Source organism: Zea mays, chromosome 9 (genome assembly GCF_902167145.1).
Source record: "Zea mays cultivar B73 chromosome 9, Zm-B73-REFERENCE-NAM-5.0, whole genome shotgun sequence".
NCBI classification, from domain to species: Eukaryota; Viridiplantae; Streptophyta; class Magnoliopsida; order Poales; family Poaceae; genus Zea; species Zea mays.
Window position 1 is genome coordinate 79,776,065 of NC_050104.1, and position 25,652 is coordinate 79,801,716.

A 25,652-nucleotide genomic window follows, 5' to 3' on the forward strand; every position below is an offset into this window, starting at 1 on the left:
TAGATCGGCTGGCCGGCCACCAGCGCTCCCGCAACACATCACTCAACAGTCAACGCATGAACACAACACAGCGCAAAAATGCGCTGCCATCTGGTTCTGATCTGCCGATATGATGCAGCCACGTCCACGGACGACGCATCCGCCGCCCTCACCGCTCACGCTCAGCAGCGGCTGTGTGTGTCCACCTACCGCGTGGGGCGCTCAGCACTCAGCACTCAGCACCGGCCGGGGCTGTGTCCACCCACCGCGGTCGACTCGGGTCAACCGCGTGCAGCGCCGCTAAAATGCCCCCGCGAGTCGTCCTCCGGTCCCTGCTTCCTTGCGAAAGCCAAAAGGGCTTCGCCGCCGCCCCCCAGTCCCCACCAACCCAACCAGAGCACAGCGTAGCTCCTAGACGCGACCTAGGCCTGGTAAAAACAATTGGAAATTTCAGTTGGCCATTTCCCCGCCCCGCGCGCCACCCGCAGCAGCGCATATATATAAACTCCACCTCCGGGCTCACTCCTCTCACCCCCCTCTCTCCTCCCTTCCAATCCAGGCTACTCATGCAGCTCGCACGCCGCCACCACCACCAACTGCCGCACTGACGTGCATGCATGCGCAGAAGGAGCCAGCGCCCGGCCTGCGGCCTTGCCTGAGAGGAGCTCCGTCCTAGCACGGCAACACCAGGCGTCTAGCGCGCGGACGCAGTACGTCTGAGCAAGGCAAGAGCGGCGTGACGACCACCTGCCGGGAGCCGGGTGCTGCCTGCCCGGCCTGGACCGATCAAGCGACACCGGCCGGTAGACAAGAGACAGGCGCGCACATATATAGACACACACACAGTCACACACGCGATGGAGAGCGCGATGGAGAAGGTGTGGGAGTCGGGGCGGCGGATGAGCCGGAGCATCGGCCGCGGCATGGGCATGGAGGCGTGGGGCGTCGACGACGTCTTCATGCCGCAGCACGGCTCCCGGTCCCGGACAAGCAGCCGCGGCGGCCGCGTCGACGACGACGAGGAGGCGCTGCGATGGGCCGCCATCGAGCGCCTCCCCACCTACAGCCGCGTGCGCACCGCCATCCTGTCGGAGGCCGCCGCCGTGGGCGGGGTTAACGACGACGACGACGGCGGCAAGCAGCAGCGGTTCAAGGAGGTGGACGTGAGGAAGCTCGGCGTTGGCGAGCGCCAGGAGTTCATCGAGCGCGTCTTCCGCGTCGCCGAGGAGGACAACCAGCGGTTCCTCCAGAAGCTCCGCAACCGCATCGACAGGTGCGCAACAAACACGCTCGCCGCGCGCCTGCTTCTGTTTGTTTTCTTTAATTTGCCCAGTGCTAGCTCCGGCCGACACACACACACAAAAGAGGCAGGGTGAGAGATGAATCTGCATGCTGGTTTCTGTGGCCGGAAGCACAAGCGTTATCGCTTTATCTTAGCTTCAGGAGGTGCCCAAACAATTGATTCCAGACGAAACTTCAGCTTCTAGTACTTCCAAAAGTGTAGGACATATCGTCATATCGAGCACCTTTGCAAACGTGCACAAAACCAGGAACATGTACAAATTTTCGGATACAAGAAATGAACACAATTTTCGTTTTTTTTTTCAAACTACTTTTGACCATGTTTTGAGAAAGAAACTACCTTTTTCTTTTCTTATGTTTTTCCCTCAGCTCGCGTCGATTGTTGGCTAGCTAGCTAGAATACGGTTCCCTGCTTCGAATCCCCATCATAATACAGGCCTCTGAATATGACTTTGATCGGTTGACTGATAGGGGTCACTCCAAGAGCAGATGAACCTGTCTTTCCTGCCCCCCATTATCCATAGTGTTTCCCTTGCAAATTTTTGAGGGTGCGTGCGTCATGAGAGGCCATTGCAGTTGAACAAATCCATTTGAAGTTCACACATCGAACCCCAGAGATGAGCAGCTAACTTACTCCAACAGGAATCAAAGCAACAAGAGCCCAATCATTATTCTCATTTCTATATTTATAAAAATTATTTGAAGCATGGTATGGTATGCATGCCGCGCGCGAGAGCAGCTGATGAGGAATTGAAAAAAAAATAGCAATACCAATACGAAGACATGCATGCATGTGATGCAGGGTGGGCATCGAGCTGCCGACGGTGGAGGTGCGGTTCGAGAGGCTGACGGTGCAGGCCAAGTGCCACGTGGGCAGCCGCGCGCTGCCGACGCTGCTGAACACGGCGCGCAACATCGCGGAGGGCGCCCTGGGCCTGTGCGGCGTGCGGCTGGGGCGGCAGGCCAGGCTCACCATCCTCGGGGACGTGTCCGGCGCCGTCCGCCCCTCGCGGATGACGCTGCTGCTGGGCCCGCCGTCGTCGGGGAAGACCACGCTGCTGCTCGCCCTCGCCGGCAAGCTGGACCCCGCGCTCACGCGCGCCGGCGAGGTCACCTACAACGGCTTCCGCCTCGACGAGTTCGTGCCGCAGAAGACGGCGGCGTACATCAGCCAGACGGACGTGCACGTCGGCGAGATGACGGTCAAGGAGACGCTCGACTTCTCCGCCAGGTGCCAGGGCGTCGGCACCAAATACGGTAGGTTAATTAAGTTTTGCTTTGGTAAAATTTTGTTGCTTCTTCAGTTCAGTCGATGTGGGTTTTGACGCGCGTCTTTATTTTCCAGATCTCATGACCGAGTTGGCGAGGAGGGAGAAGGAGGCCGGCATCCGCCCGGAGCCTGAAGTCGACCTCTTCATGAAGGTAACGTAGCTAGGGATTGTTTGTCTCTCAGCACGAACAAACCTAGCTTGTCGCGCGCGCGGCACCACATCCATTAAGGAAAACGACACATCAAGTTCAAATCATATATGCACGGTCCCAACAAGTGGTGCATATAGACGACAGAAACATGTTGTCTAAACTTATATAACTAATTGAGCCTTTTTTTTGAAAGCTAACTAAAAACAATCATCTGGACCCCAGTAAGTGGGACATCCACATAAGTAAAGTACTCGATCAGCTGGTGCTGTGAAGTCTCATGATCAAAGTACACCATGCCTAATAGTCTCTGCATATATGCTATCCTTATACTCATCATGTTTCTACTGTTTCCAGGCCACTTCAATGGAAGGTGTGGGGAGCAGTCTCCAAACGGATTATACTCTCAGGGTAAGAGTCTTATGGCTAATGGCTTTATAAACTATTTTTTTATTGGGCGGTTAACGTACCGGTGGAGAAAATGCCAGAACGGAAGTTCTTTTTACAAACGTCTGGAGCTCCCTTTAACATCAGACTACTTTTTTTAATCAATATTATCCAGAAGATAAAAACAACCACTAAGAATTACAGTTAACTTTTCTATGGCGAGCTCTTTCTACGGCACTCCAAAGTTGACAGCGCCATCGACGCACGACACGAGGCTCTCAACGGCGGCATTTTAATTCCTAAGCATTAGGTCACCCCAAAACGCTAGTTTTTCCACATCAACAACCCATTGCCACTTCCACAATAACCCATCACGGAGAGAAACGCTGCCAAGATGCTTTACACACATATGGCCGCGTTATATATGGCCCACGCGCAACACCAAGTTGGTTAAGATCCTGTGGATCGTAGCGCCATGAGTGGTTGGACAAGAGCAGTGGAATGGGAAATCATTTTTTTTCCAGGAAGAATCCGCACCAAGTCCACTGCTTTGACACTCACCACACACCGATTGATTAGTTGAGGCTGAGGCTGAAACAGGATAAGCGTCAGGGCAGTTTGTGGCGGGGTTCAGTGGGTTGGTTTGCTCGCTCGCTCACTCCTGCTACCCGCCTCTTTTTTTGACCGTAAACCAAAGCCATCGTCTTCCTGCCTGTGCCTGGTGGGGCCAATCAGGACGCAGAGGGTTGGTGCAACAACCCGACCTCGCGGCGATGGCGCGACCCGATCAGCCCAGATTTGCGAACGCCCACGACGTGTTCGCCGAAATGCCAGGCCAAAGGTTTCTACTTTTTCCCAGCTTGGCTCTGGCACTGTTCTGGGCACGATTTGCATGGGCAGGGAGGGATGTACGTTTGGTGGAGTTTGAAAGTGAAGGGGGGGATTTCCGCGGGGAGCGGTGAAGCGGTCGCTCTCAGGACGTTAAGCGAAGACTAGTGTGAATCAGGCTAATGGCGCTTTGCCGGCGTCAGACGTGTAACTGTCCTGGACTGCGATGCGATGCGATGGGTGGGGGTGTCTGACAGGGCGGGCTGGTCTTTGCTGCAGATACTGGGGCTGGACATCTGCGCGGACACCATCGTCGGCGACCAGATGCAGCGGGGGATCTCCGGTGGCCAGAAGAAGCGTGTCACCACAGGTAAACAGTTACTGCTGCACATGAACTGCATGCTTCCCCTTCAGCGTTATGTCATGCTCACGACATGCTGATGTTGAGAAGAAAAAGGTGGGACGACATGATTGTGTCGGGTTCTTTGTGGTTTAGGCTTTACAGAATGGTGGGCTCAGATGCCCGGATTGACATTGGATTCGGTTTTATGCGAAAATTAGGGTTCCTATCCTTGAGGCTTGAGCTTCTGTCATGTGCAACGGAAACAAACTCCTGTTTGCCTGCATGTGACATTTCTAGAAGACTGAAATTTCTAACGGTACAATCCATCACTGCAGAAAAGAAAAAAGGCACTGTGCTTTTTTGTGCTGCGCCTCCGAGGTCCACACACAAGGCACACCGTGCCTTTGGGCTTTGGTTGGAACGCAGCATTTGATAGTGTAGCATCTCGTGGTTCAGGGATTCCAGGGTTGTTGGTTTGGTTGGTCACTTGTCCAAACAGTAACCACTCCTTTTCTCTTCAAGAGTACAAATAAGACAAAGTACAGAGGGAGATGCTACAATAGTTCAGGGGACAACGTGTGACTGATAATCTCTGTACAGAACTCTGATTACTAGAAAATCCTGATGATGATTAGTGCGATAGCTATGCTTGCTTCGCCAGTTGAAAAGCACTGACGAGTGGTAAATTTCTACGCAACTGAACTGCGCAGCTACACTCTGAAGCAACTCAATGTTCAGTTCAGGGAATGATGTAGCGATGCACAAGTACCATTTCAAAGCCGGTTTTATATGAAGCTGCACGGTTTTCTGAACATTTTCAGGACGCATGATATTTGAGATAACTGTTCTTATTTTTGGAATGCAGGAGAGATGATTGTTGGCCCGACCAAGGTGCTATTCATGGACGAGATATCAACTGGGCTGGACAGCTCCACGACATTCCAAATCGTCAAATGTCTCCAGCAGATTGTCCACTTGGGCGAGGCCACCATCCTCATGTCCCTCCTCCAGCCTGCCCCCGAGACCTTCGACCTATTCGATGACATCATCCTACTGTCAGAAGGCCAGATTGTTTACCAGGGACCCCGCGAACACGTCCTTGAGTTCTTCGAATCTTGCGGATTCAGCTGCCCCGAGCGCAAGGGTACTGCAGACTTTCTTCAGGAGGTAGCATTCATCACTTGTTTAGTAATCACATCATATCCTTTGAAAGCTCAGTTTATGAATTGCATGACAACCTATTCTTTGGACACTTTCCAGGTAACATCAAGGAAGGATCAGGAGCAGTACTGGGCTGACAAGCAGAGGCCTTACAGATACATTTCGGTGCCAGAATTTGCACAGCGGTTTCAACGGTTCCATGTCGGGCTGCAGCTTGAGAACCACCTCTCACTTCCGTTTGACAAGAGCCGTAGCCATCAGGCTGCCCTTGTATTCTCAAAGCATTCTGTGTCAACAACAGAACTCCTCAAGGCATCTTTTGACAAGGAGTGGCTCCTCATCAAGCGCAATTCATTCGTGTACATCTTCAAGACCTTACAGGTAAAAGCAATTTTTTTTGGAGCCACCGTCGTGAAATTTTCCAAGAGTCCCTTTGCTAATTGGCTGCCATTGTTGTTTGTCTTGTGAACTCTGAAGCTTATCATTGTAGCCCTCGTTGCTTCAACGGTGTTTCTGAGAACTCACATGCATACGAGGAATCTAGATGATGGCTTTGTCTACATTGGAGCACTGCTCTTTACTCTGATTGTGAACATGTTCAATGGTTTTGCTGAGCTCTCCTTGGCCATAACAAGGTTGCCGGTGTTCTTCAAGCACCGGGACCTGCTCTTCTATCCTGCTTGGGTCTTCACACTACCGAACGTCATTCTTAGGATCCCATTCTCCATTATTGAATCTATAGTCTGGGTTCTTGTCACATATTATACCATAGGGTTTTCTCCAGAGGCTGACAGGTAAATGAATGAGTTGTCTTTTCTTTTATTTTTTCCATTTCGGGATCATAATTCTATAACTGCTAATTATGTTATATCTATGTGCAGGTTTTTCAAGCACTTGCTGCTCGTGTTCTTGATCCAGCAGATGGCAGGTGGGCTTTTCAGAGCAATCGCTGGACTTTGCAGGTCCATGATCATTGCTCACACTGGTGGAGCACTATCTCTTCTTCTCTTCTTTGTTCTTGGAGGCTTTCTCCTGCCAAAAGGTTCATTGCTTGTCTTCCATTTTTATTCGCACAGATCAATATTTTCTTTGCTGACTACTTATTTGCCATTCCAATGTTAACAGCTTTCATCCCTAAATGGTGGATTTGGGGATACTGGATTTCACCTTTAATGTATGGATACAATGCTCTAGCAGTCAATGAATTCTATTCTCCTCGGTGGATGAATAAGTTTGTACTGGTATGCTCACTACATCATTGTTTTTTCACTGCTTAAGGCTTTTTTTGTTGACAAGGTGTATGTGCTCATGTTTGTAGGATCAAAATGGTGTTCCAAAAAGACTGGGGATAGCTATGCTTGAAGGTGCCAACATCTTTGTTGACAAAAATTGGTACTGGATTGGAGCAGCAGGGCTCTTGGGTTTCACCATCTTTTTCAATGTTCTTTTCACATTGTCACTCATGTACCTGAACCGTAAGCGCTATAGTCTTGATTCCTTGCTTATCATCCTTAAAATAAAATCCTACAGATGATAATTTCTGTGTCAATATCATAAGCATGTATTCTTTAATTCTCAGCTCTTGGCAAGCCACAAGCTATTATATCAGAAGAAACTGCAAAAGAAGCGGAAGGGAATGGGCATGCAAAAGGGACAATAAGAAATGGAAGCACGAAATCGAAGGACGGTAGCCATGATAGTAAGAAACTCTTAACAAAAGTCCCAGCTTATAAGAAAAAACTGAAAAACAAATTACATCTTCTAATCTGAGGTTTTGTTTTTTCAGAGGAAATGAAGGAGATGAGATTGAATGCGCGTTTGAGCAGCAGTTCATCTAATGGGGTTTCACGAGTCATGTCCATTGGCAGCAATGAAGCCGCTCTGTCAAGAGGCATGGTTCTTCCATTCAACCCTCTTGCCATGTCTTTTGATAATGTGAATTACTATGTCGACATGCCTGCGGTGAGTTCACCTTCAATTATTCTCAGCAATTTTTCCTGTCCCATTTGTTACCTTCCTCAATGTGCTTGTATCGTCAAATATGGAAACTGATGGAAAACTCCGTTGTTTCCCAGGAAATGAAACAGCAAGGAGTGCAGGATGACCGACTCCAATTGTTGCGTGAGGTTACGGGATCATTCAGGCCTGGAGTGCTGACAGCACTTATGGGTGTCAGTGGAGCTGGAAAGACTACTCTTATGGATGTTTTAGCTGGAAGAAAGACTGGGGGTTATATTGAAGGAGATATCAGAATTGCAGGCTATCCCAAGAACCAAGCAACATTTGCAAGGATTTCTGGATACTGCGAGCAAAATGATATCCATTCTCCTCAGGTCACAGTTCGGGAGTCTTTGATATACTCTGCCTTTTTGCGCCTTCCTGAAAAGATTGGAGATAAAGAAATAACTGATGATATAAAGATTGTAAGTCATGTCCTTTTTCATGTTTCTGACACTATTCATTTTTTCTTTTTGTTGATTGACATCTTTGCTTGGAAGATAAAATGTCTGGTAGTAAGACCAAACAAACTATGTAGTTTGTTTTGTTCATTGTCACTAGGACCTATTAACTAGGTCTAGGTGAAGTTAGAGATTTGAAAGATATGATAACAAACAGTGTCAACAGTAACATCTTATTTTTCGTTTTTAAAGTAAAACTACACATTACAATTTATCAAGCTAACATGTACATGTCTCAATGGTTGCAGCAATTTGTGGATGAAGTTATGGAACTAGTGGAACTCAACAATCTGAGCGACGCTATAGTTGGGCTACCAGGAATCACAGGGCTTTCAACAGAGCAAAGAAAAAGGTTGACAATAGCCGTGGAGCTTGTTGCCAATCCATCAATCATATTTATGGATGAACCAACATCAGGACTTGATGCAAGAGCTGCGGCAATTGTCATGAGAACCGTGCGAAACACAGTTGACACCGGACGGACAGTTGTTTGCACAATCCATCAGCCAAGCATTGACATCTTTGAGGCTTTTGATGAGGTGGCTATGAGGAATTTTTTATAAGTAGTTATTGCACCTTTTCAGAAACTAAATATTAACCTAAGTTCTCATGTGCAGTTGCTATTGTTAAAAAGAGGAGGCCAGGTGATCTACTCTGGGAAATTGGGTCGCAACTCCCAGAAAATGGTTGAGTATTTTGAGGTACATAAAGCTCTATGTTGTACTTACTTTTTTGTTCGTTAATAAATTTAAAACAGGGTTAAAAAATAAAAATAAAGTGAAGTATCTAATCTTATGTTCAATTATGCAACTAGGCAATTCCTGGAGTGCCTAAAATTAAAGATAAGTACAATCCTGCAACGTGGATGCTGGAGGTCAGTTCAGTTGCAGCTGAAGTGCGACTAAAGATGGATTTTGCTGAGTACTATAAAACATCAGATCTCAACATGTAAGTGATAGATATGCTTTTTTGTAGAAAATATTTTGTTTCCTATTTCCTCAGCTAGCCTGCTTTATTTAATATGCTTTTGAGTTTAGTATCTAATTCCTTGGAATTCAATACTATTGTATGCAGGCAAAACAAGGTACTGGTGAACCAGCTGAGTCAACCAGAACCAGGAACATCAGATCTTTATTTCCCTACAGAGTACTCACAATCCACAGTAGGACAGTTCAAAGCCTGCCTCTGGAAGCAATGGCTGACCTATTGGCGCAGCCCGGATTACAACCTTGTTAGATTTTCCTTCACTTTGTTAGTTGCCTTGCTGCTCGGCTCCATTTTCTGGAGGATAGGCACCAACATGTAAATTTTCTTACTTTCTTCGTGTTTGGTTGCTGGTGCCAACCTTCCAAATCTGAAAGTGTTGGTGTATTCTATTGCAGGGGAGATTCAACCACTCTCAGGATGGTTATTGGATCAATGTACACTGCTGTGATGTTTGTCGGCATCAACAATTGTTCAACTGTGCAGCCAATTGTTTCAATTGAGAGGACGGTCTTCTACAGAGAGAGGGCTGCTGGGATGTACTCTGCAATGCCATATGCCATTGCTCAGGTAAAGAAATATCATAGTATACAGAATACAGTGGTGACTAAGGTGCTATCTTCTCTCCGCAGTCGCTCAGTTTTTATGCTTCGCAGGTTGTCATAGAGATACCATATGTGTTTGTCCAAACAACGTATTACACCCTCATCGTATACGCCATGATGAGTTTCCAATGGACAGCTGCCAAGTTCTTCTGGTTCTTCTTCATTTCCTACTTCTCCTTCCTCTACTTCACCTACTATGGCATGATGACTGTCTCAATCTCCCCAAACCATGAGGTTGCATCCATCTTCGCCGCAGCTTTCTATTCTCTGTTCAACCTCTTCTCAGGCTTTTTCATTCCAAGACCGGTTAGTTGTTTCTTCAATCACCTTTACCGTGATCCTTTTCTGTAGGATTAAAAATAATGCTTATGTTGTTTTTTCTCTATTCTTATTTCAGAGAATTCCTAGATGGTGGATCTGGTACTACTGGATTTGCCCATTGGCATGGACAGTGTATGGGCTCATCGTGACACAATACGGAGACCTGCAAGACCCCATCACAGTCCCTGGCGAAAGCAACCAGACGATTAGCTACTATATAACACATCATTTTGGATACCATAGGGATTTTATGCCAGTCGTTGCGCCAGTTCTCGTGCTCTTTGCAGTATTCTTCGCTTTCATGTACGCAGTCTGCATCAAGAAGTTGAACTTTCAGCAACGATAGGAACAAGATATGGCAGAAAAGCTCTTGAGAGTATTTTTTCTTTTTTTGGAAAATACTTCCTTTTCTCCTTTCATTTTTGAGTCCCTTTAATATATTGCAATGTATATAGGGTGTAGCTTCGGTATTCCACACATCGTCAAATGTGGCGAGGTCTTATACAGATTTCTAGCCGTTTAACTGTGGAACATTGTAATTTGTAAGAGCACATCTATGAGAAAGTTTTGTTCATGCCCAATTCATTTCACATGGAATCTTTCGTGAAACCAACTATTCAATTGGAAACGAGTATAAGGTTATGTAAAAGCGGATATTGTTTTTATTGATATGATACTCTAAAGACAAGGGCAAGTATGTAATTTATAGTAAGTATGTTAAAGATATGTATTTGGTATTTCAGTAATGGGAAGCGACTAGTATAGGGATGGAGAGAAGCACGCTCAGAACGAGAGTAAGGACAGAGGGGGGGGGGGGTGTTATCGTTAAGATTCATTTGCTGGTAGGAGGATTTAAGTGTAAAAGATTCATCAACATCTAAGGGCTCATAATGTTCGCTTTCATGCTTGCATTTTGTTCCTGTTTGCATGGTAGTCGCTTCACGCAGTTTTTTATTCTCTAGTGTTGTCGCTGCTGGTTCTTTGTCACATCAGATCTATAATGGCACCATTCTATAGATCCGTTGTTGTCCTCTATCTCGCATGGCACGCTCATCGGGGGCTGCCTCTAGCGGGTCTTGATGCTTGCATCGACAACAACATCACGCCGATCAGCATGTTCTCTAGGCACGAGGTCGGCTCGTAATTTCTACTGTGCCGCGAGCATCTCGCCATTCTATTGGAAGGCAACGACGGACATTCACCAATATGCAGTCGCACACACACGTGAAGTGCTAATACTATGGATAGGGATGGTAATAAATCATGATCCAAATATTTTTTTACAATAAGTTAGAGCCTATAAATAATTTTAGTTCAAAAATAAATAAGAATAAAGCTCAATCCTAATCGGATTCGATCATTAAATTTTAGAGTATAAATCTAGATCTCATTACTACCCTAACTGTGGATCTTCAGTGCTTGTGCACAAATCTCACGCAAGGACCAAAGAATCTATTATTTTTTGTTTCTTCGTTATATGCACTCGTTAGATTGCACGGAGATTTCTATTTCATTTGGGATTTTTTTATTTCGCATTATAAATGTTGACTAACCTTGATATTTCGAATCTGATAATAAAATCATTTTTGTATTTGGCATATTTAAATGAAGGATGTTCTTACTCAATTGATTGTGCGAAAGTCATCCCAAAAGCAACATACTAATACAACTAATGATAAATGAGATGATCTTGATGAAAAGACTTTGTCTGTATTGCAGTTCATTTTATCTTATGATATTCTGTGTGAACTAACTAATGCAAAAATATATGACAGAATTTTAGAAGAAATTGGAGGAGCTATATATGACCAAGGGTCTTGTCCATAAGCTCCATCTTAAAGAGCGTCTTTGCACTATTCATATGTTGGAAGGTACATCTATTCAGTCACATTTTAATGAATTTAATTCAATTTGTGTTGATCTTAAGAGTTTCGATGTGAAGATAAAGAAATTTTGTTGGTAGTATCGTTGCCCTCTTATTTTAAGCATTTAAAAGATATTATTCTTTATAGGTATTATACTTCATTGACTTTTGAGAATCTTATGCCAAATTTATTGTCCATGAAAAAATTGATGTTGATTCTCGTTCCGAGTCTAATGGTGAAGGTTTTATTGTTCGAGGTAAAACTCAACAAGCGGGTAGTCCTAATAAACCTAAATCAAGGTCTAAGTCAAGAGATCGTAAGAATGGCACAATCTGATGTAGCATTTGATTCTGCATCTTCCATATGAGGCACGAATGGGGGCCTATGCGTCAAGAGATGCCTAAATACTAAAGACTATTAGAAAGAAATGTAGAAATAAATGCAAAATCGAGACATCCATTGCATAGACATACATACTAGAGGAGGTGTCAAACTTCACAACAACTTACTATGGTGACAAACTCCCAAGCGTGCATAATCCACCCCTCGTTAGAATGATTTCGAAAATGAAACAAACCTCAACATTTTTCAAGGGTAATTCAGAAGAGCAAGTGGTTCAACCACCAAGACCTTGAGACATGAAGAGTGGCACCATATCATGCTATATCTGTTGACCAACCTTGACGAGGTGACATATCATGCCATACACGAAGAAATTTCTTGATGAATTCTGGTGTTGATCAAGGGATACAACTTCACATGAATATGATACCCTTCTTAAAAAGAGTGTGGGAAATGGATTGCCCGGTTTCATTTCCTGGTTCAAATAGGGCCAAAGGGATCTGTCTATGAGTGCCGAGCTGAGACAAGTAGCCAATGGCTTTGCATATAGGGTCAGGACATTTTCTAGGTATGATGTTAATGGATACCGTTTTCGCACAACAAGCTACGACCGAAGTCGGCCCTATCGAAAAACCACGTGTTCTGGAGTTTTTACGCTAGAGCAGGACGAGGTCGAGTATTATGGAAGAATTAAAAAAAATATATGAACTCAATTTTCATGGTTTCAGTGATATTCAAATGTCATTGATTTGACCCTAAAGTGATGAGGCAGACACATTCTAATATTGGGCTAGTAGAAATTCGACAAGATACCATCTTACCAGGAGACGATGTCTATATCGTGGCCCAACAGGGCACACAAGTGTTTTATCTCTCATATGTGTGCTAAACAAAAGAGCATTTTAAGGGTTGGGATGTTGTGTACAAGGTATCACCGCACAGTAAGTTACCTGTTCCAAACGATGAAGATTATAACTTAGACCCAAACATATATGATAGAGAGTTCTTTCAAGAAGATGGTCTAGAAGGGCGATTTGAGATAGACTTAACTGAAGTGATCATAATGGAAGTAGACGAGGAGGATGAAATGGTTGTTGACGAGGATGAGGAAGAGGTGCAAAATGAGAATGACTTAAAATGCTTGAAGGATTACATTTAGGCAATGACAATGATGAACTTGCGCCTTCAGATGGTGTTGATTATGAAATGGTTGATAGTGATGATGTGACTTATGGTCCGACTAATCCTGACTATGAAGATTATTTTTAATCAATGTAATGTTATATTTTATTTATTTTGCATCTGTTTCTAAATACTTATTTTTTATATATGCTTATTTGCTTACTATTAATTGCAGGTGATTGGACAAATATGGTGGGCGATGGGATGAGGGCGAGGACAAGGAGGGAGAGGGGGAGGGGGACCACCCGTACGATGGAGGAGGAGGCGTAGCAGGACGATGACGTGCACCAATAGGAGGACGACGTGGTGCAGCAGGCCGCTGTCGAGGCTCAACAGTAGGACGTCGATACAACATAGCAAGACGACGACAACAATGCTCAGCTGGACGATGATGAGGCGCAGCAGGACACCTCTAGTTCTGGCACCTCAGGTTCAGAGTGAGTCTACTTGCGAGGTCCCGCGAGTTCCCTTAGCGACCGATACTTCGTGGTAGGCGCCTGCTGGTTCGACACAATGGGGAAAGGTATGTAACTTTAGATGTTGTCGCTGCTTCTTCATATTATATGTTCAAATTCGTAATAGAAACTAATACTTTTTCTTAATAAATTGGACTGGTCTTGGAAGGTTGTTGAGAATGCACGGGGTCACAAACACAACCACAATGGCATTCTCGGCCTTCTGTGCAAGGAACACTTCCATGGTCTTGTTGAGTACGTCAGAGTGATGGGCCCGGCTTATTCCTTTGATCACTACGTCATCGCCCCCGATGCAGTAGATCGGGACGACAGGGAATTCAACAACAAGGCGGAGCGGGCGAAGCAAGAGTTTTTGTTAAGTCTTCCTCACACTATATTGTTTAATACATCACATTCATTGCACATTCTTAAAATAATGTATGGATACATCATCTTTGTATGTAGGATTTCTTCATATGCGAGCCTGTATACGAGGCCAGGGTGGATGTCACACCCGGGTTTTAGGGGTCCAAAACCCGGGCGCGAAATAATCACCAAGTGTGCTGGGACCAAGTCTCACACATATGATGACTCATGGTACAGAAACGAATGTCACATCTTTACTAGATAATAGGAGTTCTGTACAAAATAAATAAATAATTACATCATATGGAGACAACAATCCAGCAACCCCAAAGTTGACTGGGAGACGACGGCCTAGATCTCTCACGAACTTGTCACAACATCCTCCATGCGCCTCATCCTGCGGTACCTGTTTTTGACCTGTGTGGGGGGAGGGGTGTGAGACAGCAAGAGTGAGCTCACATACGTTCATCGCTCAACAAGTTGTGGGGAATAATATTCATGAACTCGCCAAAGGTGGGAGCTCACATGAAGTGTAAGGCTTACCAAAGAGGATGGTTGAAGCTGAGCATTGCTTTTAAAGTTGGTAAAATTTTTATTAGCAATTACTAAGTATAAGTAAATACCAACCCAATTAAGTAGTAGAACAAAAGTGATAACAACACCCTCAATGCAATGCATATGACAAATTGAATTTAGTTCCATAAATTAGTCATGTGAGGGTCCGAGCTGCTCATGATCGTGAGCACGGCTGATATACCAGTTTTACACTCTGCAGAGGTTGCACATCTTTACCCACAAGTTGTGTTACCCATTTGCCACGAGGTTGATCAGACCCCATACACCTTGTAATACCCAAAATGTATAAAGTGATACTATATTGGATCTCCTTATTTTGTGTGCCATATTTGCATCATAAAAAGAGCATACATATAATTAAGAGTGATTAATTAAAACAAATAATACTAAAATAAAAGAAAGCGCACATTGTTGGAGTTTTATATGTTTGTGCATTAAATAAAATAATAAGGATAATAATAATAAGATAATAATTACTAGAAGTTTGATTAAACCCTAAATTAAAATTAGGGTTTTGAAAATAAGAAGAAGAGAAATGATATAAAAATACAAATAATATAATTATATTTCCAAAATTGGTATTTTAATTTCACAATATGATTTGAGAATAAATTTGGCACAAGTTTGAATACAAGATTCGAATTCAAATTGAACTTAGAAATAGAGAAAATAAGATAAAAGATAAAATGAAAAAAAAGAAAAGAGGTACATGGGCCGACTGCCTCCTTTCTAGCCCACGGCTCCTTTCCGCTCTCGCGCAGCCCAACTACGGATGCTTCGCGCGCACCGCCTACTGACACCCGGGCCCCATTGGCCAGCCATCCTTCCTCGTGCTCGCGTCTCTCCGCCCACTGGTTCTCGGGCCCATCTGCCAGCCCCGCTTCCGCATACCGCATCTGCCGCGCGTCCGCTACCGCATGGGCCAATGTTGTCAGGACCGTCCTCTCCGCTGGGACTCAACAGAATGGCGTCGTGAATCGCGCGATGACCACCTGCGATTCCTCCAACTGGGCGCAACAATCGCGCCACCCGGGCGAGACCCATAACGGCCCAATTCCACGGACCCCACGCCCTACAAAACCTAGAAGGATTAGGTCGCCTCGCGCCCAGATTTTGACTTGCGTTCATGGCGCAACGGAAGCCGGGGACTCCGCACTCCAGTCGCGACCACGTTCTGGTAAACTTCGCCCTCGTGCCCATAAATTGACCAAGCCATTGTGCTCGCCTCCCCATTTGCCAACCGAAGAAACCGTGCGGTCGTCGCCCTGAGAAGTCACCAGCCGTGCAAATCTTCAAGCTGCCATTGCCGCCGGCCCCGCGTATCAGAAATTCCCCCACGACCGCAGCCATTATTCAACCCTGGGTGCTTCGGTCAGTCCTCTGTTGGTGTTTCCGAGCTCGCTGCGGGGGATTGGTGGCTGGTGTCGAGCGAATTTGTCGATGGCGTCAGAGCACCGCCGTGACCGCGCTCGCTGCCGTGGCTAGGGCGTTCGGCACTTCGAATCAAGGTATTAGCACTGCCCTTGCATTCGTTCACTCATTGGGATTGAGTATATAGTCTCAGATTCGTTTATGGAGCGACGAACCGCCAGATGGCTCATCGTGTGGAGGTCGCCGGCGATGGCCTCCGTCGCGGGATCGGGCGTGAGCTACCGCGCGTCGGAGTTGAGGTGGCGAGCCACGCGCTGTCGTTGATCTTCACATGGATGATCGAGATGTAGCCGGGGAAATACCTCCATCGCACTTTAAATCCAAGCCGTGGGCTACTCATCCGATGGCGGGCTGTGTGTGTCGACGTGGCCAAATCTCGGGCATTGACCTCGGATCCTAGGGTTGGCGTCGTTGACCGGGTCACGTGTGGGCTGGTTTAATCCGGACGCTTGATTTAGATTGAACGACCAGTATCTAGCCATACCCCTTCGCGAGCGTATTCTTTTATAAGAGACCCTGAATCATTTATACATCAACCCGCCGTCCTGAGTGGTGTTTACTGAGTCTAGGAATTTTTGTGGGATAGCCCCTGACCTCTCTGGTTTTTATGCGCCCAGTCCAGAACTTATTTAAAATGAATAAATGAATTAGTAAATGCATTTTTAATACAAAAACAATTGCTAGAACTTGTAAAATTCATAGAAAATTCATTTTTAGTCCAAATTGATCCATTCCAATTTCTATAATTTTATAATATTGTTGTTTATCCATTAGTGCCACTGTTTTGAAATGAAAGACACATTAAAACTTATCTCTCGCTTAACCTTGTATTAAATACATAAAACCTTTGGAAATTCATATCCTAAAATCTATAACTCCAAAATTAATGATTCTTGTTCCTAGGTTCTTATTTTAATATGTAGATTTTTATTGTATATTTTATTTACATGTTTGGTGTGATGTTAATGTTTGCTATACTATGTATGTGTTGTATTGTTGCGAGTAGACGAGCAAGCTACTGTGGATCCTGAGGTTCAGCAGATAGAAGTTGCTGAGCAGGAGCTCATTGAAGGCAAGTTGTGCCTTTGGTCACTTATTTTTACCCAGCCATGTTCTTATTATTCATAATGATCTGCATAGGTTAATTTTGATGGGATCCAATAGGTTACCCGAGTTTTGGCTATCTTTATACCTTGTTGCCACTGAATATTTTTGGGTAGTACTTACTATTTCTTATTGTGGTTTTGGGTATGGAGAGACACTATTAATGATTACACTTTTATTATCTGTTTATTATTACTGTTCATGTTAAGATCATTATGTTAATGGGAACATGGAGCGACCACCCAGGAAAACAGTGCTACCACAAGGGTTTAGTGGGACGCCCTTGGCTGATTAACTAGGAAAACTAGTCGGTTGGAATGCTTGATATGATGGACATGTAATGAAGTTGGATCTTTGTAATCATTGTCATCAAGGTGTGGGTATCCCCTGCAACTTGGTGTAGTTATTAATAAAGTCAGTTATTTAGTTGGTAATCCATTTATTTCCATTTTCCTATTTATCTGAGAAGTTGTCAGTGAAGATGATCAATTGTTCAATGCTATGAAGATCTCCGTATATCTTTTCTTATGCTGAAAGACTACAGAGTCAGATCTGATATGTGTGTGGTTTCTATAGATGTCTGAGAACAGGCGCAGAGGTGCAAGGTGTGCTCAGCCAGAACAGCAGACACCCTAGGAGGATGCAACCCAACAACAGCAGTTGCCACCGCCACCCCGATGACAGTCGAGCAGATGTTCATGATGCAAACTCAGGCAGTTTAGTCAATTGGTCAGACCTTAGCAGCGATGCAGCAGGTGCAGCAGCAGCCACCCCCACCTCAGCCTCCAGTGCAAGTTCAGATGTCACAAGTGCCCAGAGACAAGCGGGCAGAATTCGTGAGGGGCCATCCCCCTGTCTTTACCCACTCTGCTGATCCCATGGACACGGAAGATTAGCTGCGTAGTGTGGAGCGTGAGTTGCACACTGCTCAGTGCAACGATCGTGAGAAGGTGTTGTGTGATTCCCGACAGCTGAGGGGAGCAACACAGTCTTGGTGGGAGTCTTACCTCGCCACCCATGCCAACCCTGAAGCCATCACTTGGGAGGAGTTCAGGGACAACTTCTGTCACTACCATGTGCCCGAGGGACTGATGATAGTGAGGAAGGAGGAGTTTCTCGCCCTGAAGCAAGGTCCCCTGTCCGTCAGTGAGTACAGGGATAAGTTTTTGTAGCTATCACGTTATGCCCTAGAAGACGTTAACACGGATGCTAAGAGGCAGTACCGCTTTCTGAGAGGATTTGTTGATCCTCTCCATTATTAGTTGATGAATCACACTTTTCTAGCATTTGATAGACAGAGCAATCATGACTGAAACGAAGCGTCGGGAGATGGAGGATAGGAAGCGCAAGATTGGTGGACCTCAGGCCGGGAGTAGCAGCCGTCCCCGCTACTCAGGCAACTCACCCTAGCAATTCAAGCAAGGTCACCAGCATCAGCACCAGCATCAGCACCAGCACCAGTACCAGAGGCAGTTTCCTCAGCAGCAGCAGCAGTACCGTCAGAACACCCAGTCTGGAGGAAATCAGTACTAGCATCAGAACAACTAAGCAACTCATCTTCCTGCCCCAGCAACCAACCAGAACGGCCAAGCAGCCACAACACAAGTAGGAGGTCGTGCATGCTTCTGCTGTGGAGAACAAAATCACTGGGCAAAGAACTATCCCAAGAAAGCAGCTCAGCAGCCGCCAGCAGTCAATGCCTCAGCAAGACAAGGAGCACCACAGCAAGCACCAGGAGTCCATGGTCAGGCCTACAACTGTGGAAAGGTGAACAACCAGGAAGCCGAGGCAATCCAGGATGCTCAAGAGCAAGTGTGTTCATGGACTACCTCGACAAGTTCGTAGTGGTGTTGATTGATGATATTATCGTATATTCCTAGAATGAGCAAGAGCATGAGGAACATTTTAGGAAGGTACTTCAGAGGTTACGAGATTGCTAGTTATATGCCAAGCATAGCAAGTGCGAGTTCTGGATCAACGAAGTTCTATTCTTGGGTCATATTATAAACCGAGATGGACTAGCTGTGGATCCAAAGAAGGTAGCAGCGATTCGGGACTGGAAAGCACCAAAAGATATCCAAGGAATCAAGAGTTTCATTGGAATGGCCGGTTATTATCGGCGTTTCAATGAAGATTTCTCCAAGATTGCTAGACCAATGACAACCTTGCTAGCAAATAAGGTAGATTTCAAGTGGACCCCAGCGCGCCAAGAATTATTTGAAATGTTGAAGCAAAAGTTGACAACAGCACCAGTGTTGGTTCTGCCAGATGTTCACAAGCCATTCTCGGTATATTGTGATGCTTCGTACACCAGACTGGGATGTGTGTTAATGTAGGAAGGGAAAGTAGTGGTGAAAGTCGCCTAGAGGGGGGTGAATAGGCAAATCTGAAATTTATAAAGTTTAAGCACAACTACAAGCCGGGGTTAGCATTAGAAATATAATCGAGTCCGAAAGAGAGGGCAAAAACAAATCACAAGCGAATAAGAGCGGATGACACGATGATTTGTTTTACCGAGGTTCAATTCTTGCAAACCTAATCCTCGTTGAGGTGGTCACAAAGACCGGGTCTCTTTCAACCCTTTCCCTCTCTCAAACGGTCACTTAGACCGAGTGAGCTTCATTCCTTGATTTCTCGGGTCACTTAGACCCCGCAAGGACCACCACACAATTGGTGTCTCTTGCTTTGCTTACAAGGCTTTGAGAATGAGAATGAGAGAAATAAGAAAGCCAACCAAGCAACAAGAACAACAAAAGAACACAAGTCGATCTTCTCACAAGTCCTAAAGACTAGAGTTGAATTGTGGACTTTGATTTGATCGGAGGCTTTGATTTGTGTCTTGGAGTGTTGTGTATTGCTCTTGTATTGAATGAGGAGTAGTGAATGCTTGGATGCCTTGAATAGTGGTAGTTGGGGGTATTTATAGCCCCAACCACCAAAATGGTCGTTGGGGAAGGCTGCTGTCGTATGGCGCACCGGACAGTCCGGTGCGCCAGCCACGTCACCCAACCGTTAGGGTTCGACCGTTGGAGCTTCTGACATGTGGGCCACCGGACAGTCCGGTGGTGCACCGGACATGTCTTGTTCACTGTCCGGTGCACCATCTGCGCCTGCTCTGACTTCTGCGCGCGCAGTCCGTGCACTGTAGCGTTGTCAGCCGACCATTGAACTCGATCGTTGCGTTGGCGATCGTTGCTCCGCTTGGCACACCGGACAGTCCAGTGCTACACCAGATAGTCCGGTGCTACACCGGATAGTCCGGTGCTACACCGGACAGTCCGGTGAATTATAGCGGAGTGGCTTCCCAAATTCCCGAAGGTGGCAAGTTTGGAGTTGATCTCCCTAGTGCACCGGACAGTCCGGTGCGCCAGACCAGGGCAGCCTTCGGTTGTCTTTTGCTCTTTTTATTTGAACCCTTTCTTGGACTTTTTATTGGTTTGTGTTGAACCTTTGGCACCTGTAGAACTTATAATCTAGAGCAAACTAATTAGTCCAATAATTTGTGTTGGGCAATTCAACCACCAAAATCATTTAGGAAAAGGTGTGAGCCTATTTCAATTTCAAATACCCCCTTTTTGGTGATTGATGCCAACACAAACCAAAGCAAATATATAAGTGCAGAATTGAACTAGTTTGCATAAGTTAAGTGCAAAGGTTTCTTGGAATTAAACCAATATACATTTCATAAGATATGCATGGATGCTTTCTTCTAATTTAACATTTTGGACCACACTTGCACCACTTGTTTTGTTTTTTTGCAAATGTTTTGGAAATTCTTTTTCAAAGTCTTTTGCAAATAGTCAAAGGTATATGAATAAGATTTTGAAATGTTCTCCCCCTGTTTCAAATGCTTTTCTTTTGACTAAACAAAACTCCCCCTCAATGAAATTCTCCTCTTAGTGTTAAAGAGGGTTTTAGATATTAATTTTGAAAGGGGTCATACCAATTTGAAATTATATCAACACTAAGATATCAATTGAAAAACTTCTTTAATACAAATTGAAAGAACACATTTTTTGAAATTGGTGGTGGTGCGGTCCTTTTGCTTTGGGCTAATACTTTCTTCCCCTTTGACATGAATCGCCAAAAACAGATACTTATGAGTGAAATATAAGCCCTCTTTCAAACTTTCTCCCCCTTTGGTAAATAACATATGAGTGAAGATTATACCAAATTTGGAGAGCGATGCGGAGTGACGGCGAAGGATAGATAATTTGATGGAGTGGAGTGGAAGCCTTGTCTTCGCCGAAGAACTCCATTTCCCTTTCAATCTATGACTTAGCATGAAATACACTTGAAAACCACATTAGTCATAGCAAATGAAAGAGAGATGATCAAAGGTATAAATGTGCTATGTATGCAAGGAATCAAAGTTCCTAGAATCAAGAATGTTTAGCTCATGCCTAAGTTTGGTACAAGTTTTCTCATCTAGTGGTTTGGTAAAGATATCGGCTAATTGTTCTTTGGTGCTAACATATGCAATCTCGATATCCCCCTTTGTTGGTGATCCCTCAAAAAGTGATACCGAATGGCTATGTGCTTAGTGCGGCTGTGCTCAACGAGATTATCCGCCATGCGGATTGCACTCTCATTATCACATAGGAGAGGAACTTTGGTTAATTTGTAACCATAGTCCCTAAGGGTTTGCCTCATCCAAAGCAATTGCGCGCAACAGTGGCCTGTGGCAATATACTCGGCTTCGGCGGTAGAAAGAGCTACAGAATTTTGTTTCTTTGAAGCCCAAGACACCAGGGATCTTCCCAAGAACTGACAAGTTCCTGATGTGCTCTTTCTATCAATTTTACACCCTGCCCAATCAGCATCTGAATATCCAATTAAATCAAAAGTGGATCCCTTGAGGTACCAAAGGCCAAACTTAGGAGTATGAACTAAATATCTCAAGATTCGTTTTACGGCCCTAAGGTGAACTTCCTTAGGATCGGCTTGGAATATTGCACACATGCATATGGAAAGCATAATGTCCGGTCGAGATGCACAAAAATAGAGTAAAGATCCTATCATCGATCGGTATACCTTTTGATCTACGGATTTACCTCCCGTGTCGAGGTCGAGATGCCCATTGGTTCCTATGGGTGTCTTGATGGGCTTGACATCCTTCATTCCAAACTTGGTGAGTATGTCTTGAATGTACTTTGTTTGGCTGATGAAGGTGCCCTCTTGGAGTTGCTTGACTTGAAATCCTAGAAAATACTTCAACTCCCCCATCATAGACATCTCGAATTTTTGAACCATTATCCTACTAAACTCTTCACATATAGATTTGTTAGTAGACCCAAATATGATATCATCAACATAAATTTGGCATACAAACAAATCATTTGCAATAGTTTTAGTAAAGAGAGTAGGATCGGCTTTTCCAACTTTGAAGCCATTAGCGATAAGAAAATCTCTTAGGCATTCATACCATGCTCTTGGGGCTTGCTTGAGCCCATAAAGCGCCTTAGAGAGTTTATATACATGGTTAGGGTACTCACTATCTTCAAAGCCGGGAGGTTGCTCAACATAGACCTCCTCCTTGATTGGTCCATTAAGGAAGGCACTCTTCACGTCCATTTGGTAAAGCTTAAAGCCATGGTAAGTAGCATAGGCAAGTAATATAAGAATTGACTCAAGCCTAGCTACGGGTGCATAGGTTTCACCGAAATCCAAACCTTCGACTTGTGAATATCCCTTGGCCACAAGTCAGGCTTTGTTCCTTGTCACCACACCATGCTCATCTTGCTTGTTGCGGAAGACCCACTTGGTTCCTACAACATTTTGGTTAGGACATGGAACTAAATGCCATACCTCATTCCTAGTGAAGTTGTTGAGTTCCTCTTGCATTGCCCACACCCAGTCTGAATCCCTTAATGCGTCTTCCACCCTGTATGGCTCAATAGAAGACACAAAGGAGTAATGTTCACAAAAATGAGCAACACGAGATCGAGTGGTTACCCCCTTTTGAATATCGCCGAGGATAGTGTTCACGGGGTGATCTCGTTGTATTGCTTGGTGGACTCTTGGGTGAGGCGGTCTTGGACCCTCATCATCTTCCTTGTCTTGATCATTAGCATCTCCCCCTTGATCATTGTCCTCCTCTTGAGGTGGCTCCTCTTGATCTTCATTTTCATCATCTTGAGCTTGATCCTTATCTTGGGTTGGTGGGGATGCTTGCATGGAGGAAGATGGTTGATCTTGTTCATGTGGAGGCTCTTCGGATTCCTTAGGACACACATTCCCAATGGACATGTTCCTTAGCGCGACGCACAGAGCCTCTTCATCATCTAGCTCATCAAGATCAACTTGCTCTACTTGAGAGCCGTTAGTCTCATCAAACACAATGTCACAAGAGACTTCAACTAGTCCAGTGGACTTGTTAAAGACTCTATAGGCCCTTGTGTTTGAATCATAACCAAGTAAAAAGCCTTCTACAGCCTTAGGAGCAAATTTAGATTTTCTACCTCTTTTAACAAGAATAAAGCATTTGCTACCAAAGACTCTAAAATATGAAACATTGGGCTTTTTACCGGTTAGGAGTTCATATGATGTCTTCTTGAGGATTCGGTGAAGGTAGAGACGGTTGATGGCGTAGCAAGCAGTGTTGATTGCTTCCGCCCAAAATCGATCCGAAGTCTTGTACTCATCAAGCATGGTCCTCGCCATGTCAAGTAGAGTTCTATTCTTCCTCTCCACTACACCATTTTGTTGAGGTGTGTAGGGAGAAGATAACTCATGCTTGATGCCCTCATCCTCAAGAAAGCCTTCTATTTGTGAGTTCTTGAACTCCGTCCCGTTGTCGCTTCTAATCTTTTTGATCCTCAAGCCGAACTCATTTTGAGCCCGTCTCAAGAATCCCTTTAAGGTTTCTTGGGTTTGAGATTTATCCTGCAAAAAGAACACCCAAGTGAAGCGAGAATAATCATCCATAATAACTAGACAGTACTTACTCCCACCGATGCTTATGTAAGCGATCGGACCGAATAGGTCCATGTGGAGTAGCTCAAGCGGCCTATCAGTCGTCATGATGTTCTTGTGTGGATGATGAACACCAACTTGCTTTCCTGCTTGACATGCGCTACAAATCCTGTCTTTCTCAAAATGAACATTTGTTATTCCCAAAATGTGCTCTCCCTTTAGAAGCTTATGAAGATTCTTCATTCCAACGTGGGCTAGTCGACGATGCCAGAGCAAACCCATGTTAGTCTTAGCAATTAAGCAAGTGTCGAGTTCAGCTCTATTAAAATCAACTAAGTATAGCTGACCCTCTAACACTACCTTAAATGCTACTGAATCATCACTTCTTCTAAAGACAGTAACACCTAAATCTGTAAAAAGACATTTGTACATTTTGCATAATTGAGAAACATAAAGCAAATTGTAAAAACATTGGAAATAGAATGGTCAGGAGATATAGCAATTTTACCAAGTCCTTTGACCAAACCTTGATTTCCATCCCCGAATGTGATAGCTCTTTGGGGATCATGGTTTTTCTCGTAGGAGGAGAACATCCTTTTCTCCCCAGTCATGTGGTTTGTGCACCCGCTATCAATGATCCAACTTGAGCCCCCGGATGCATAAACCAACAAAACAAATTTAGGCCTTGTTCTTAGGTACCCAAACGGTCTTGGGTCCTTTGACATTAGAAACAAGCACCTTGGGTACCCAAACACAAGTCTTTGAGCCCTTGTGTTTGGCCCCAACATATTTGGCAACTATTTTGCCTGATTTGTTAGTGAGCACATAGGAAGCATCAAAAGTTTTAAATGAAATATTAGGTTCATTTGATGCTATAGGAGATTTCTTTTTAGGCATTTTAACATGAGTGGAACGCCTAGAACTAGATGCCTCACTCTTATACATAAAAGCATGATGAGAGCCAGAGTGAGACTTCCTAGAATGAATTCTCCTAATTTTGTGTTCGGGATAACCGGCAGGGTATAAAATGTAACCCTCATTATCCTGAACCATGGGAGCTTTGCCCTTAATGAAGTTAGACAATTTCTTAGGGGCACTAAGCGTGACATTGTCTCCCTGTTGGAAGCCAATGCCATCCTTAATGCCAGGGCGTCTCCCACTATAGAGCATGCTTCTAGCAAATTTAAAATTTTCATTTTCTAAGTCATGCTCATTAATCTTAGCACTAAGTTGAGCTATGCGATCATTTTGTTGTTTAATTAAGGCTAGGTGATCATGAATAGCATCAACATTAATATCTCTACATCTAGTACAAATAGTAACATGCTCAACGGTAGATGTAGAGGGTTTGCAAGTATTTAATTCAACAATCTTAGCATGTAAAATAGCATTCTCATCTCTAAGATTGGAAATAGAAACATTGCAAACATTTAGATCTTTAGCCTTAGCAATTAATTTTTCATTCTCAATTTTAAGGCTAGAGAGAGATGCATTCAATTTGTCAATCTTAGCAATCAAATTAGCATTATCATTTCTAAGGTTGACAAGAGAATCATCACTAACATTTAATTTCTCAACCTTAGCAATTAATTTATCATTCTCAAATCTAAGGTTGGAAATAGTGTCAT

General features: G+C 44.5%; 1 protein-coding gene across 1 annotated transcript; it reads left to right on the forward strand.

The window, feature by feature from the left end:
• Nucleotides 1-344: 344 nt before the first annotated feature.
• On the forward strand, nt 345-10,378 carry LOC103638587 (ABC transporter G family member 42). The gene is made up of 21 exons (XM_008661458.3): nt 345-1,252; nt 2,084-2,538; nt 2,627-2,703; nt 3,058-3,111; nt 4,195-4,285; nt 5,124-5,425; nt 5,519-5,800; nt 5,897-6,213; nt 6,301-6,461; nt 6,545-6,660; nt 6,738-6,894; nt 6,999-7,118; nt 7,206-7,381; nt 7,495-7,842; nt 8,127-8,417; nt 8,496-8,579; nt 8,693-8,826; nt 8,953-9,180; nt 9,261-9,432; nt 9,519-9,773; nt 9,865-10,378. Exons 1-21 carry the CDS (start codon nt 837-839, stop codon nt 10,132-10,134), a joined length of 4,506 nt encoding a protein of 1,501 aa, XP_008659680.1. The 5' UTR covers nt 345-836; the 3' UTR covers nt 10,135-10,378.
• The last annotated feature ends 15,274 nt before the right edge of the window (nt 10,379-25,652 follow it).